General features: G+C 34.1%; 2 protein-coding genes across 5 annotated transcripts in view; both read right to left on the bottom strand.

The window, feature by feature from the left end:
* Positions 1–982: 982 nt before the first annotated feature.
* On the bottom strand, positions 983–15,118 carry atp6v1b2 (ATPase H+ transporting V1 subunit B2). Of its 3 annotated transcripts, none has more exons than XM_073913606.1 (15): positions 14,947–15,118; positions 10,630–10,659; positions 10,408–10,463; positions 8,813–8,911; positions 8,636–8,729; positions 8,482–8,559; positions 8,017–8,156; positions 7,286–7,387; positions 6,108–6,205; positions 5,495–5,618; positions 5,262–5,412; positions 4,388–4,470; positions 4,174–4,278; positions 3,024–3,153; positions 984–1,895 (listed from the first exon to the last, which is right to left on the bottom strand). In XM_073913606.1, the coding sequence occupies exons 5-15, from the start codon at positions 8,640–8,642 to the stop codon at positions 1,759–1,761; spliced, it is 1,155 nt and encodes a 384-aa protein (XP_073769707.1). In that variant the 5' UTR covers positions 8,643–8,729; positions 8,813–8,911; positions 10,408–10,463; positions 10,630–10,659; positions 14,947–15,118; the 3' UTR covers positions 984–1,758.
* The window catches only part of vsig8a (V-set and immunoglobulin domain containing 8a), a 21,788-nt gene continuing 17,241 nt past the window's right edge, over positions 13,342–17,888 (bottom strand). For both annotated transcript variants that reach the window (NM_001328510.1, NM_001017805.2), the window contains 3 exon segments: positions 13,342–15,118; positions 17,341–17,479; positions 17,562–17,684. In NM_001328510.1, the coding sequence (NP_001315439.1) occupies positions 14,953–15,118; positions 17,341–17,479; positions 17,562–17,684 (428 nt within the window). In that variant the 3' untranslated portion in view covers positions 13,342–14,952.

Raw genomic sequence — 17,888 nt, 5'->3', positions numbered from 1 at the left:
AAGTTCTGGAGGTAAGTGTTTTTATAGGCCTTCAGCCATTCAATGAAATCACTAATTACATTAACACTGTTCACCTGGGAAAATCACTTGCTCTAAAAAGACAATTGAACTTTTCATAAAGGGTCTGACCCCCTCTGCTGTTTAAACATTGTAAAGCAGCTAATCCCGGCCTTTCACTGTTTATTTTGTACAATTAAAGAGTAAATAAGTAAATGAATCATTTTTATATATTTTTTTTTATTGCCTAATGTTTCAATTTTGCTGGATTATACGTTGTATTGTATATTTGTTTACTAGTATTTTGAGCATTATTCATTTGCCCACAACAAACCATATGTAACATATTTTATATAGTTTTCATTCAATACATATCACTTGATATTGCATTCTTGGCACCAAATACATCCTAATAAACAACCATAAATTACACATTTGTAGACAAGTGTAAAATGATCTAACAGTACATGGCAAAAGAAGAAAAGTCTATTGATCATTTCCTCAGACACAATTTAAAAAAGGGTACTAAAGCAACGCCGTTCAGACTGTAATTTTCCATTACTTTATCTTAGATTTTGGTCAGTCAATTTATTAAATCGCTTAATTTAAGAAATTATGATTTACACTGATGAGAGCAGTCTTCTTATTTCATTTAATTTTAAATTATGTGCTGGGAAAAGACACAAACTTTTAGGCTCAAAGCCTTCGTCAATGTGCGAAGCAAATTAATTCCTCCTCTGCATTTATTCCTCACAGCAAGAGCCAGTATAATTGCAAATTGACATTTACTAGTGTATGAAGCAGAAAGTATATAGGATCGAGTGTAAATTTTTGCATGAATGTTTAAGCAAAAGACTTTTTCACAATTATCAAGAATAAACCCAGTGCTGTGCTTTGCAATATACTGTAAATAATCAGTACAACAGTGTAGTGATGTAGAAGTGCATTGTCGCAGTATTATATTTAATTACTGTCATAAATAGGAATAAATTACACCACATCAATGTTTATTTCACGAAGCAAGTGGTCACATACATATTTTTTATAGTTTTCATGCATTATGAGGTCAATCACTTCTTTATGAACATAATATAGCACACTTTACACAGTACATACATTTATTGCACCAAAATAAATAATAAATAAATATATTGCCACAACCATACATCACACTTTTCGATACAACTCATAAAATAATGTGAGAAAAAAAATGAACAAAAATAAATTGCTCAGTGTTTGGCTTTCCTCTTGCTATAGTAAACAACTGCTCCTAAATTGATATGGCCACTGCAGTTTATGCATTTTAATGAACATCTGGCAACTCTTCATCATTTATAGAACATTTTCTCTTTTAAATATACAGTGAAAAGATTGTAATAAGTACAAATCCATACAATACATTAATCTATAATCTTAGCACTTCTGAAATAAAGAAACAGATTGTTTTGTAATACACACTAGTAGCCACTTGCTCTAAAGTGTAAACTCTGTCTGGCCTTTACCACACTGTTGTCACACTGAGCCACACACAAAAAAAACATCCACACAGAAGTGTAGCGACACTATTCATACTACATTGGCTTCACTATTTAGCAACACTTACATAATAAGCAAATACTCAGAGCAGCAATGAAAAACAGCTTTGTATTCCACCAATCTAGGCTGTGTTTACTTGATTTCAGAGACTGAGAAACATCTAGAAGTGTAGATGACAGATTCACGGTTGATTGAGAGACAAAGTGAATGAACAAGGAAGTAAGACTAATGTTTGGAGTCTCGGGGGTAAAACTCAGCCAGAGTGCTCTGAGGAATCCTCTTCAGCATCTCCTTGGGGAAGATTCGCAGGAGCTGCCAGCCAATGTCCAACGTCTCAAACACAGTCCGGTTCTCATATGCACCTGTGGCACAAAACATACTTGGCTCAAGTATGGCTAACGTCATATGGCACTTCAAGAGTTCCCACTTAGATATGCTGGGCATTTATAGCAGGTTTGGCATGCTGTCCCGAGAGAGAACCCTGAGCTCGGAGATATTTGAGCCCAGGGCTCCCGCCTGGTCAATAAGCATATCATGGGATCCGAGATCAGGTAGGTCTCGATCACCCCCCCCTTTAGAAAGGGAGAAAAAGGAGGAGATGGGGTGGAAAGGGGGATTCTTCCAAAACGAAGATAGAGCAATAAGGAGAAAGTGATCTATTTATATTAAGCTAGGATCATTCTGATTGGATTATTACTGATTACAGATGAGTGGCCAGCAGTGCACAATCATGTCACGTGCTCCTCTCGAAATTAGTTTGTGAAACTTCACTTCTGTTGCAAATCATTTATTCATTTTCTTTTCAGCTCAGTCCCTTAAGTAATCTGGGGTTGCCACAGCGGATTGAACCGCCAACTTATCCAGCATCTGTTTTTACGCAGCGGACGCCCTTCCGCATCACTGGGAATGTTGCAAGTCATAACATTTGTTAATAAAAAAAAGAAGGAAAATCATCACAATTTCTGGAACGATTCATGTTTTTTACACATACTGAACAGAATTTTACAGAATTCATTTATTCTTATATTTAAAAGTACAGTGTGTCATTTTTAAAGCATATTCACAACAAATATAGGCGTAGTTTGATAGTGCTTTTTAAGGAGCTGTTTACATGACAATGTTTTCAACCATAAATGTGAAACTTTTATGTCTTTAATGTGGTTGTCACTGCTGAAATAAAATTAAAAAAAAAAAAGATTTAAAATAAATACAATACAAAAACAGTGGCTCCTGATGACATGTATATAGAACTCTTCTTGTTGCATAATGTCTCAGGCTCAGTCAAATTTGAGCTTGTACCTTTATAATAAATAAGGAAATTGATGAATGCATGTTTTATTAAATAATCTTCAGTTTCCTGCACAGACTAATTATTTTACTTTATAGAACCTCAATGAATCATCAGAAGCCGTGAGAGTTAGGATTTGTTTAGCTTGTATTTAACTTTGTTTTCTGCACAATTCCATGTGTACCCTACCATTGTTACTTACCCTGGGAAATAAAGTTCCTCTCAAATTTCTGTAAGAACTCCAAGTACAACAAGTCATCTGATGTCAGTGCTTCTTCTCCAACCACAGCCTTCATTGCCTGCACATCTTTCCCAATAGCATAGCAAGCATACTGTAAAAAAAAAAGAGCAGAACCTGGGTCACAAACAATAAAGATAAAGAAATCTAGATAAAAATAAATAAATAAAAAAAAAACACACACAAGGATCACACATCAGCTTTTGATGGAGTGGAGAGATAATGATACAGCAAATTTGGTGGATGGGGATGATTAGAAGGCCATGATCAGTGATGGATGGACGGAATTTGGGGATATTATACCCCTACTCTTTACGAGAAGTGCCATGGGATATTTAATGACCACAGAGAGTCAGGACCTTGTTGTGATCCAAAAGGCAGCGCTCACAAAAAGTATAGTGTCCCCTTCACTATACTGGGGCATTAGGACTCACACAGACCACAGGTTGAGCTGGCCTCACTAACACCACTTCCAACATCAACCTAGTTTTCCCATGTGGTCTCCCATCCAGGTACTGACCAGGCTCAGCCCTGCTTAGCTTCAGTGAGTAACCAGTCTTGGGCTGCAGGGTGATATAGCTGTGGCGATTCAGCACTGCTATTCAGCAGGGATGCATTCACTTGCTCAAAACTGATAATAAAAACTTCTAACGCAGAATGCTTCTGTAACCCCGCCAGTTCTACACCACCCAACCCACTCCAAGCTGGGATCGAACTAGCGACTCTCTGCATGGGATAAGGTTGCTCTAATATGGAGGCTAAAGATTATGGCTTCTAGCGTCTGTTGCACCTTTAATAAGTCAGAGAAGCAAGGTTTACCTGCACAGCACTTCACTCCCTGGCCTCTGTAACCTCTTCTTGAAGTGCAAATTATGAATTCTAAAGTATCAATTCACAAAAGACTGAACTAATGACTGTTGAAAATTCAGCTGTCATCACAGAATATAATGACCTTTTTAAAAATACAATGGATTTGACTTTTACTGTATTGTTGCTTTTGAAAAATCTGCATTTGGAGTACAATCGACTTCTTCGGGAAAGAAAAAAGATAATAATAAATATTAACAAAACTAAAAGGGATACTGTAAAACATTTCCCATACTGCCATACTTACAAGCTGATTAGAGACATCCGAGTGGTCTTTACGTGTCATTCCCTCACCAATGGCTGATTTCATCAATCGAGACAAAGAGGGTAGTACATTGATGGGAGGATAAATCTGCATAATATGATCAATAATAGTTAGAAAACATCAAAAGAGATGCAGTCAGATAAAGTGTAATTATAGCTTTAAAAGTACAAACTTTAAGCTTGTATCCATAACTCACCTGTCTGTTATGAAGCTGTCTATCCACATAAATTTGACCTTCAGTGATATAGCCAGTTAAATCAGGAATAGGATGAGTAATATCTGCAAATATTAAATAGGCAAGTAAACCAGTTATGATTATATAAGTCCAGAAGTTGTTGTTTTTACTGTTTTACTAGTACACTATGGCATGAGAACTGTGCTGATAATGTAATTTCTTGTTGTGGCCAAAAATAAGAAATGAAGTAAACAATATTTATGAAAGCTAATCTACAGAAGATAACAAAAGCAAGCAAAAACTATTGTTGAGCACTTTTGTGAGGGAATTAACAGACATCTACAAATGTATATCAAATAAGTACAAAGACATCTGTCTTGCTTATAACTTTTAGAGACCAAAAGCCCAGACACTGGACGAGAATAATTCTTTCTATGGCCTGTGTTCATGCATACTATGAAAATGAAGTATGCTTTGAAAAGCTTCATGTATACTGTGAGCTTAAAGATCCCAAAATGAAAATGTACCACTGTTTCCTTAACCTCAAGTGCTTCCAAACCTTTATGAGTTTCTATATTCTGTCGATCACAAAAGAAGATATTATGAAGAAAGCTGAAAACCTGAAAGCATTCCAAAGTAGGAAAAACAAATACTACAAAAGTCAATAGCTTCCAGCAGTTTTTAAAATATTTTCTTTTGTGTTTAACGGCAGAAAGAAACTCATAAACTCCTAAAAAATTGAAAGAATCTTATACAAATTTTAATAAACTTATAAAAATTTAAACCATTATTCATTCATTCATTCATTCAATCATTTTTCTTCGGCATAGTCCCGGCTTAGTAAACTATTTCTGTAAATAAAAATTAAAAGTTGAGTAGGTAGAAGTTTGCCAACCATCATTGGGCATAGTGAGGATTGGGATTTGAGTGATGGATCCATTGCGTCCTTCCACACGTCCAGCCCTCTCATATATTGTAGCCAGATCTGTGTACATGTAACCTGGAAATCCACGTCGACCGGGAACCTCTTCTCTAGCAGCAGACACCTTTAAGATGACCACAAAAATGAATAGATAATAATGAGTTTAATGTTAATCTGAATGTCTGTCAATTAACATTATAATGTACCTCACGTAAGGCCTCGGCATAAGAGCTCATGTCAGTCAATATGACCAGCACGTGTTTTTCACACTGGTAAGCCAGGAACTCAGCTGAGGTAAGTGCAAGGCGAGGGGTGATGATACGTTCAATCCTGCAAAAGAAAACTCAACATTTTGGTTTATCTTTCCAAAAATGTTGTCATTATTTTCAAATCTTTCTGTCCTTAAAGAGATAATGCACCCCAAAATGAATTTGACCCTCTTTCTTCTGTTTAAAACAAATGAAGATTTTTTTTTTAAAAGCTGGAAACCATTGACTTTTAGAGTATTTGTTTTTCCCACTATGGGTATTTTGTTCTTCAGTGTGAGTAAATAGTGAGTAGATTTAAATTTTTGGGTGAACTATACTTTTAAAGTCAGATTGTACTGATTGCTCTATATTTAATTAATTACATTTTTGACTCCTTAGGATTAAACCTTTGATAATTTTAAAAACGATTTATGTTTTTAAAGATAACGATTTATCTTAAAGGCTTTATATTATATATGTGGAAGAACATGAGGGTGAGTAAATGATGACAGAATTTCACTTTAGGGTGAACTATTGCATGTCTGTCAGGAATGTCTGAGAGGATACTTACGTGGGATCATTGGCCAGATTTAAAAAAAGGCACACATTGTCCATTGACCCGTTCTCTTCAAAGTCTGATTTAAAAAATCTTGCAGTCTCCATGTTGACCTAAAGATACAAATAATGTCAGTTAGATATCCCACTAGTATGAATGTATACATTTAGGTTGTGTTCACAGTTGAAGTTTGGTATTGTTGGTTTGGTCTGGACCAAAATAAATAAAATGACACAATTAGTCCTGCGTAATATCCAGCATTCACAATGTCAATCAAACTTTAACATACAGAAAATAATTCTATTATGCATATTTTGCAACAGAACATTTCAAACATTTAAAACTGATCTAACTTTGCAGGTAGTATGTATATTTGTAGCAGTTGAGAAATCATGATAAACTTCAGAAATGTGTAAGGCAGTTAAACCGCTGCCAGAAATTCCTCCATCATAGATCGATTTGTTGCAAGATTATTCTGATGCCTGAGTTAAACTGTAATTGGCAACATCAAAACGGCTGCACAATAAATCATAAATCGAAATTGCAATTTAGAAAAAGTTACAAATGTCATGCACATCTTGTCAGGGAAGCATGGCTCTGTGATCACTAGTAAATCTCCTCCAAAAGCCAGAATGTGCTGCAAACTGCAAATGTGTCACAAAATAAAAAATAAATAAATAAATAAAAAAAAGAGTCAAAGGAAATCAAACTGTGGCTTTAACTGTTTTATTGATTCAACATGATTAATAATCACGTGACTGTGAAAAAATTTAGTTTTTAGTAAACCTAGCTATTAAATATGGTATTTTTCTGTACTTTCAGATATAGCAGCAACACAAAGCACTACATTGCAGAATGAATGCTACTCCATCTGAAAGCACATTTATGGCCAATTACAGAACTGGCTTTACTGACAAAATGTGCATGAAAATCACCTTTGATTGCGCTGGGTTAATCAGGGTTACAACCAACATATTATAATTAATGTCCTTTTTAAGGTTCTTAAGGAATTGTGTGTTGTTTCTGGTTCATTTAGATGTCCTTGTTCAGTGTTTCCCTCATATTTTTCAGTCAAACTGCACAAGAAATAGTTTGAAAATAGACAGAGACTCATAATTGGTTTAAATAAACCAAATATGACAAGTGTAAACACCCATAGACTGCTTAGATTTTAATTCACATGTGCCCCTCACCCCCATGGCAGCAAACACAATGGCAAAGTTATCCTCACTGTAATCCATCACATCTTTAGACTTCTTTACCAAACCTGCCTGGCGACAGATCTGTGCAGCAATCTGGAGAAACAGCAAACAAGCAAAAAAGTTATTATTGTAGGTAACTACATTAGATTTAAGGCATTTGATTCAATTTAAAGGTATTGGAGTATGATCCACAATTTTTTGTGTTAAAATGAGAGTTTGCTATTTTAACATTCAAATGTTTGTGCTCAATACAATTTATTTATACATTAATTTAAACAAGACACCTGATAATGTAATTTCTTTTAAGAGTTTACATACTCTTGCCATGTATATTTAGAACAAGAAACATCTGATGACATATCAAAATACTATATTTAAGTATCAGAGTACAAGCACCAAAATACTAATTTAATTTGAAATCTAAAAAACAAACAAATGAACAAAAAAAAAAAAAAACAGGTTTAACCCATTTACCAAAAGTGTTTAATCGTTTAAAATTTAATACAATTTTGTATGATCACTTTACATAGACATATCTATATTATATAAAACATTAAACGCATTAAATAATATGTAATTTTTTCTCACCCATATTTTGACATTCACAAAAGGTAAATGTATGTATATACCAGATTACAATTATTTTTATGTTTGAGATGTAAAAGCCCAAATTTGTCATGTTGAAATTACTGCAATATTATAAAGATGGACACCGCTCTCACCTCATTGTGTGGTAGACCAGCTGCAGAGAAAATGGGAATTTTTTGGCCTCTGGCAATACTGTTCATGCCATCAATGGCAGAAATGCCAGTTTGGATCATTTCCTCAGGATAAATACGACACTGAGGATTAATTGGCTGTCCTACAGAAAGCAGGGGGAAATTGGATAGTATACATTTCTTCAATTCTCAAAAAAAATTACTGATGACAACCTGTGATTGTATTAGCTTAAAAGGATGATTCAATCGAAAAGATTATACAATACCTTGATGCCTTTTTAAGAAGGTGTTAATTTTGCTTATCCCAAGTGTTTTTTTTTTGGACACTTAAATTTCCATTAACTATGGACTTGCATTTTAGCTAAAAATCATCTTTAATCTTTTACTTCGAATAATTTAGTCTAAGTATATTAACAGAAAATGTCACTTTAGGAGAATACCCTTTGAGAAAGACTCATTGATTTGTACCCATAATGTCTAAGTAGTCCTCTGCCAGCACCGCAGGTCCTCGATCAATTGGCTTTCCTGATCCATTGAAAACACGACCTGAAAAAGACAAGTTTTAGCAAATGCACAAAAAAATAAATCACCTGGCTTCAGTATGTTTTTTTCTAAATCTCACCCAGCATGTCCTCAGACACAGGTGTGCGCAAAATGTCCCCTGTAAATTCGCAGGTCGTTTTTTTGGCATCAATACCAGATGTTCCCTCAAACACCTATAAATGAAATAATGAGGGACAATTGTGATCAAAAAAGACGAAAAACAAAAATGCACACACTTCAGATTTCATTTCCTGACCTGAACCACAGCTTTGGAGCCTGTGACCTCCAGCACTTGTCCACTCCTCTTAGTGCCATCAGGGAGAGTGAGATGGACGATCTCAGCATACCTGGGAAACTGAACCACAAACACAAATATTACAGCCGCATAACATCATATCAGAGACATAACCATAATTCAGTACTTACCAATCAAACATGCTTACAAGAGAATGATTACAATGACACACTGAATGGACTTTTTAGTAATTTACTGATATGCCTGTATCTATCTATCTATCTATCTGTCTGTCTGTCTGTCTGCCTGCCTGCCTGCCTGCCTGCCTGTCCGTCCGTCCGTCCGTCTGTCTATCTATCTATCTATCTATAATGCAAAATGTCAATTGGTCATTTAAAACTTGAGTAATAACAGTTAATACACTAGTTACATGTATGCAATAATTCAACAATATGATCTGTACATCAAAAAAAAAATCACAAATAAAAATAAAATGAAACTACCAACAATAACAGCTATATTGAGGTGCTGGTCAAACCAAAAATTATTTAGATAGCAGATAAAAATAATACATATTACTTTATTCTTTTATGTTTCTTTCTTCCTTACTAGTGGCTGCAAGACATCATATTCTGTGAGGGTAGCAAAATAAAGTAAATTGTGATTTAATATACCCATTTTTTTCATACTGTGGAGTAAAAGCAGTGAGACTGGGAAAATATTACAGTTCAGGTTTTCATGAAGTTGGTTGACAGTAGAGACTACAGGCAGAAATTGAGGCCAAACAAGTTATTGATAGTTGTGTAAATATTGAATTATATTTGCATTATTTTTGCTTTACTGGATTACATACCGAAAGCATTATTAAAAACAATTTGTTCTGATGCCATTTAACTCAAATTTTTTTGTCACATGACATTACCATTTTCTAATACAGCGAATAAACTATGATTATGTAAAAAAAATGTTGAAAGTAAATTTTGTTTGGCAATATTCAATCTGATATTCTGATGCTTAACTTTAGGAAATATGCCTATTAATGTGCATTTGGAACACAATAATATAAGTTAAATAGTATATGTAAGTAGTTAAAGTAATTGGAAAAGCTGTAGACACTTGTTCTGCAACATGCAGTACTAAAACTTGTGTGCTTTATAAATGTGTATATTAACAAAAACTCACAAGAATTTTATACCAAAGGGTCCAAGATAGGGCTGGGCTTTATGGCAGAAATGCAGTCTCGATAATTATTTTCCATATTGAACAATAACGATATGTATACATTTCGATATCAGTTGTTAATGTTTTCTGTTTTAAAAAAATACCCCAACAACGACTGAAGCCACAAAAATTAGAGGGTCCATTAAAAGACATAACATATTTTCGGCTGATACATTTTCGTGTTGGTTTGGTACATCCCTAATATCAACACATTTATAAATACCCCTTGTTGCATAGAATCTCATTTATTGGCCCAGTCCTAGTCCAAGAGCCAATAAGTTGTCAGAAAATGATGATGGTACATTTTGATGGATCTCTAAAACAAAATAATATTCAAACATATAACATTAGCCATGTGCAGTACAGAGATCGGTATAATAATCTACAAGTAATACCTTCACTTGATCCAAAATCACCAGGGGTCCATTAACACCAGCCACAGTTTTATATGCTGTGCACACAATAAACATTAAAGTCACAAGAGAGCTTTTACAGTTTAATTCCAATAACAAACACAACTTAACCAACCCAACAGTTTGTTTGTCTCTCTTAATGACATAGCAAAAATAAGTAAACATTACAAAAAAATAATACAGTAAAAAAATGAAACGTATCACCTGATAAAATACGACATCACGTGAAAGTGTCTTAAAAGGAAAAAATAAACAAACAGAATGAGAATGTCATTTATAATGTATAAAACATGAATAACAGAAATGAAAAACAGAGATGGTCTGAATGAGAAAAAGAAAGGCCATGGTTTTCAGGTACATCATGTTGTGAGGTAATCTGTGCAGCTGATGATGCTGCCCATTTATGGCAGGCCAATTTAACATTATGCCATACAAGTCAAAAATTCATTTAAAGGTCTCCTAAAGTGCCTTGTTATTCAATGTGTTGACGTAATTTCAACTGAAACGGGAAAACAAGGTGGGAGATGAAACAGCCAATCCCCTTTGCTTAAATAGCCAACAGTAGTTAATTTACATCACAGCTCAACCAATGCAGATATTGTGTGGACTGCTGTGAATCAAGTGGCACTCAAAAGACTTCATTCACAGTGGGGAAAAAAAAAAATAAAAATAACCATCTGAATCATTTATCTGCTACATATAGGGCATAATAAAATATACTAAGAACTTGGCTTAAAAGCAAAACAGCTTTGGTGAACTATACAGTGTAAGGGGAGGGATACTTCAGATTCTAGATAGCATTCGATTGAATAGGATAATTGATAAATACGTTAAAAAAGTAAAAAATTATGTAATCAAAATCAATAATTCATACTGGTGGCTATGAGAGATGATGGATATAGGGATGAATATACCTTTAACGTATGTTTTGTCATTGCTTCAGAGCCTGTTGGCTAATAAATTACATCAAAGTGATTGAAAATTGGATGGCTGATGATAACCATTGACTTCCATAGTAAGAAAAATATGGAAACTAATAAGTACCATTAACCATAACTCATCAAAATATTATTCTGTGTTTAACAAAATAAAGAAAGTCAACTAGGTACTTAACAATTAGAAGATATGATAGGAGTAAATGATGACAGATATTTCATTGTTGAATGAAGTGCCCCTTTAAATCTTAGATATTAGAATCAAACTATCACACATTATAATAATTTCTAGTATTTATATCAGGTGTATTAAAAAAACAAAAAAACATTTTTATGAATTCTGTGCTTACCCTGCTAAAAAAACAGCTTAATCCAGATCAACCAGCCTGGTTTTAGAGGGGTTTTGGCCATTTTTATGCTGGTTTCCAACCAGTCTTGTCCTAAATGATCAGGCTGTGAAATTACCAGCTAAAACCAGCTTGACCAAACTGGCTAGGCTAAGACCTGGAAATGTCTGAAACCAGCCTAGAAACGGCCAAAACCGCTCTAAAACCAGGCTGGTCAACCAGCTAAAACCAGCCAAAGCTGGTTTAAGCTGTGTTTTTAGCAGGGAATGAACTTAAAACAACTAAAGACATAATAACACAATAGTCAACAATAGTCTTAATGTTAAAACAGCTTGCCATCACATCATCACGATACACATCATATATGCACAAACCTAAAACCTACATCTGTGTTGATTTATCGGCATCATATATGTCGAAAGGGCAATAATTAAATATATATAATTATAATCTAATTAGAAGGAAAAAAATATATAGAAAGCAGGGAACGTGCCATCTAATTTATCAATTCACCTGACTGCATAAACTGATGTACAATATCAGACATCTTACAAATTAAACAGTAAACGTCTGCAGTTAGGAATAACTACGAGGATGTTAATGAAATGCAGTCGTAAATCCAGAGCACGTCATTCAATCGTTGCGGAGTTACACATCATTTGATCGCTAAGAGGGGCTTCTGTTTGTAAGGGCCCTTCATAGTCAGCACTGTACACTCACTTAATCTCGGCTGAGAAATGTAGTCACGAGTCACGGCAAGGACATTTTCCCGAACGGCGACCTGTTTAGTCCCAGTAAGAGAAGATGATATTTCGCTCACGGCTCCGCTCACCATTCCCCTAAGAGCCTTCATGATGACTACACTACACAAAAATCACTACTGCAAGCTAAAGTGTGAAAGCACAAATGCACATGCGCACTAGGAGCTACGTGTTTTTCTCCCCCCTCCGCTCTGCAAAATCGACGCAGTGGACACGGACGCCCTCTAAAGTAAAGTAGTGAATGCTGTATTTATGTGTGTTTCTAGATATAATGTAATCAATCATTAGAATAACAATGTAAAATATTTATTTCAGATTTTGTAAGTATTAATGTTTACCTTTTAGATCATATTTGTGCATTAGGTCCATGTAAAAATATTACAAACAAAATGTAAACTTTAATTATGACACAGACAAGTTACTAAAATATTTTAAATGTAGTAGAGGTTTACATAAAATATAGCCTTATTTAATCATCAATAATCATTTAATGTCATATTAAAGGTGCACACCCTATGTAGGTTTCTAATTGTTGTTTTTAATCTGTATACTTTTCCACTCATTCAGAATAAGCCTGTTGACTCAATTTTACATAAATTTCATTTACAATTCATGACAGTTTAACATTATTTCACTTTTAATTTTATATTTAAGTTTAACAAAATCATCAGCTTATTTGCATGATTTATTTAGCTTTCTTTAAATATAAATTAGCCTGTTTTCATTTATTCTATTTGATGCTACAAAATGTGATGTCTTGTGTTTGCCCCAACTACTGTATTTGAGAAGGCAGTAAAGACATATTGTCAGCAACATATTAAAAATGTTACCCACATCTTTATGTTAAAAAAATGTTACTATTTATGTCACCCACACGTTTTCTTCATTTTTTATTACAATTCATAAAAATTCAACCTATCAGTATAACATCAGCAAATATTAGTTCCAGAAATGCTGAAGAAAACAACTAATTATTTCATAGTCACACACAAATCCATCCAAACTTTGTTCTTGTACAAAAAACCCTAATAAAAAAAAAGCATAGCAGACATTGTTTAAAAACAACAAAACACAAAGTTCGTTTTCAGTCATCACATAAACCTTTAAATCTCATGGGAAATAATATAAATGAAGTTACATCATGTTTAAAAAAACGTCAACATTTAAGGCTCTCCTCACAAACAAATATTACCATTAGGCCTTTTTAAAAAGCTACTAATATTACCTGATATGATCAGTATCTGGTTCTGCGTAATTTAATTCATAATGTATGCTTCACTCATATGAATCCTTATCACATTAGAAAATAATTACATTTACAAACACATTTTGATTTCATACATTATATTGCAACATGACTGAATGCAAAGCATTTTATAGTCAAAAAGGTAATTCCATTAAAATCCATTTAAGAGACTGTTGAAGTGTTTCTTCAACAGAAGATTAAAAATTATTTGTAGCCAAAACTGCGGACAAGGCAATGGCTAACGCACTTTCAGAGTTTAAAAAAACATACACAGACAAAACTTAATTGAAATAAATGGCTCCCGACAATTCATTAAGAAAAAAAAGTCACATGCTGTAACTCTTAGATGCCTGAGGGTAATTTATAGCAACATTTCATTATATTTTGTACTATAGTATTTCTTTTCAGTTCCATTTTTGTACATTTATAGGAGCTATATGAATGAAATGTATTATTAAATGTATTTGTGTCAGTGCACAATCAAAAAACATTTCAATGAAAATGTATTAACATTCTGTTGAAAAGACTAATATAAATTATGCATAATATATAATGGCTATACATTGCAGGGTTGCAGCCATTCAGATGTTTTGTTTTGTTTTTTTTACATCAGCTTGGGTTTTGTAGTTACTGCAATTTTGACACTCTTGTTTTTTTTCTGAATCAGGATAAAATTGAACCAGGAGAGTTCAACAGATGTCACTAATCCATTTTAGGCTTTAACTCAATTTTGACCAAAAGTCTAGTTACTACACTTTAGCTATGATTATGAATGTTGATTAATATAATACATTTTAAACACAGTTTGTACCTTGTGAAACGGAATGTCATATTCTGGCTATACAGACAAAACATACCAGTCATTGATGCTAGTCCAGCACAAGTTATGCAAGAACCAATAATCATTTAACTCAAGCAAGTTATAGTCAATAAATGAATGTCTTACATTGTATCTGCTTGTTAATGTTCATAAGATAAGAGAATTTCTGCTCAAAACTCTGCGCGCACACACACACACGCACACACACACAAATCTGATGCAATGTGCATTGATCTAAATGTAATACAGCAAATATTTCACTTTGCTTGTGACAAACATACAGATTTGCAGGGTTGTTTTACCTCCTTTTCTAGATTTTTTGGGGCAGTTTTGTTCATTTTTGCTAACATTTTTACTACAGTCACTTGATATTGTTTCATCTCTGCTGCACATCGATACCACTGTGACTTACAGTCTCTCACACAGCATAACCAAATCTGCTGTCATATTTTGCCGTGCTGTAGCTGGTGTTGCTGGAGGTTGGATGTTCATTTTGTGTTTGTCCCACCTGACTGTAGGCCACACCTGAGCGGAAGCTGGAGACTCGGCTGTTTGGGCGACTCTCAGGTGCAGGAGCGTCCTCTCTTTAAGGACAGAAGAAACAGAAAAGCTGTTTCAGAGCCAAATGCCTTCTTACCATTCAGAAAATATGTCCATATGGAAAAGTATGTATATATATATATATTTTTTTTTTGTGTGTGTGACAAAAATCATTTCAATGCTTTGCTAAATAATTGACTGATTATACTATGTATTTAATTATTTTTAAACAAAAAAGAAGAATTAAAATATTTATTTTGTCTAAAATAAAAAAATATGCTAAATATTTGACTAAATATATATTCATTTTGCTAAACTTTTATTTATTATTTAAAAAATTTTAAATAATAGAGACTGTGTCTATTCCTCGTATTATCAATAAGTAAATTTACTATGTATTCTAGAAATAAAATCCAATAAGAATCAACCAGAAAAACTGCAAAAAAGTTAAAATAGATATTTTTTAAAGCTTGATCTCCTAAACATCTGAGACCTACAACACAAACACTGTACACTAAGGATATTTATAACAAGTTTCTAATATAGATGTATTGAATAAAAAAAATGTAATGTCAAAAACTCCACAATAATTTCAGACTTCCTCATCTGATGAGGAGAGACCAGCTTGTCTGAGCATAGCCTTTAGGAGGCGTATCTCAAGTCTGGCCTTGGTTTGCTGCAGTTTGGCCAGAGTCAGTTGTTCCTTTGCCAGATGAGCTGTGCTTCTGCCCTTTCAGTCTCTTTTTGCAATTGTTAAAAGAGTCATTGCCATTCTTTGCATTTTTGTGGTTATTATGTAATCATTGCATGCATCACTAATACATATTATAAAAAATATATATATTTTCCATTGTGATGAATATATATATCAATTAGTGACAGAATAAAATGTTTTGTTTTTGGTCAATTTTGAAAGCTGTTTGGGGGATTATTTTATGAGGCCAAACTCTTTTTACTTTGATGTAGGCCTATACTGAAAGGCTAAATACGTTAAAGCCTACCTAATCACTGTAGCCTGACGGATGAACAAAAACAATTAAAACCTTATGAATAAATAGGATATCTTGTAAGATAATGCATGTTCCAAATATAGTATTATTTGATACATTTGGTAAGTTTTCATTACATTTTGGGCTTGAAATCCAGGCTGAATCCACCCTTCTGATGGGATCAGTTTAATCCAGGTTTTTTGGATCAAAGTGATCCAAATCCTACAAAAAAGGTCTGAAAACCCCAAACTAAAGGTTTGATCTGGATCAAAACCAAGATTGGATTATGTGATCTAATCCGATTATGTAATCCGTTTTTTTCTTTTGAAAACCCCATTTTCAAGATTTAATCCAATCCCTTATCCAAAATCTTAGTAGATTACTTTTGAAAAACTGGGCCCTGGTCACTAGCACCTAAAGCACTTAACTGTAAATGAAATAATAACAGGCAATAACCTTAATGCTCTCTATCTCACTGAAACCTGTCTGAAACAGAATGACTATATTAGTTTAAATGAAGCCACACCTTCAGGATTCTTATGTAAGAATGAGGCTCGTCAGACTGCTCGTGGTGGTGGAGTTGTATCAATGTTTAATGATATTCTTAATGTTAATTTTGATGTTATTTTTGAAGTTTGTTCCTCGCCACTGTAGCCACTGGCATGCTTGGTTTGGGATTTGTGGAGCTGCCCATCGATAGTTTTGCTCTTTAATGTTTGAACCTTCAGCAGTGAAATTTAAACCACACGGAACTGAACTAAACTAAACTCCAATTCTGAAGACTGAACTGACATTGCTTTAATTTACTAGAACTTCTTTGTTAACCTGCTTTGACACAATCTGCTCTGTAAAAGCACTATAGAAATAAACATAAACTTAATTGAATTCCTTGCTTTAGCTGTTTGGTTTTTTGTTTGTTTGTTTAATACACATTTTAAAAAATGTATGCCAAAGGATTGGTTTCTGTGCTGGCTTTGCTGTGGAAAAATGCTTTTAGACATCTATTTAAACAGGAGCACCCAGAGGAAACCCACGCGAACACAGGGAGAACATGCAAACTACCCACTCCGCCACTGCACAGCCCTTTATATATATTCAAAATGTTTTATTTTTTTTTAAATGCCACCTCAAAGCATACAATATAGCCATATTTTAAAACATTTGCCCACATGTTAAAGAAATTCTTTAAAACACCTAAAGCAAGGACCATTCTTCTAAATCAGGAACATGCATTATGGGAAGACGTTTACAGAGGAAAATGGAATGCTTAATATCACCTAATCTCATTCGAGAACTCTTTCTCCTGTCGATTCCAGTTACATCTGAATACGAGGAGCCAGATAATGAGCAGGACGATCATGATGAGTAGTAAACAGCCAACAACAGTGCCTGTTATCACTCCTGCTCTATTAGGAGCTGTGGATGATTCAGAAAAAAAGGATAATGAAGGATATGAGCGTGTGATGAGCGGAGGAGTGTGTTTATGCGCTTGACTTACGCTTTACAGCTTGAAGGGTTAGTCGGCAGCTTTCTTTCCCTACAGCATTGGAAACCTCGCAGGAATACACACCGGTGTGACTTGTGGAGAGATTACTGATCAGAAGTTCTCCCGTGAGGGAATCTAAATACAAAAAAGAAAAGGAAAACACAATTTATGATAATATACATAATAACACTTTTAAACTGTAGAATTGGGTAGGCTAAATTGTCCGTAGTGTATGAGTGTAAATGTGTGTATGGATGTTTCGCAGAGACAGGTTGCAGATGGAAGGGCATCCGCTGCATAAATTAAGATTGATACAGGAACTAAGCCGAAAAGAAAATG

The sequence above is a fragment of the Danio rerio genome, chromosome 10 (assembly GCF_049306965.1).
Source record: "Danio rerio strain Tuebingen ecotype United States chromosome 10, GRCz12tu, whole genome shotgun sequence".
NCBI classification, from domain to species: Eukaryota; Metazoa; Chordata; class Actinopteri; order Cypriniformes; family Danionidae; genus Danio; species Danio rerio.
Note: the sequence above shows the minus strand (reverse complement) of the source record. Positions and strands in the feature narration are given on the sequence as shown.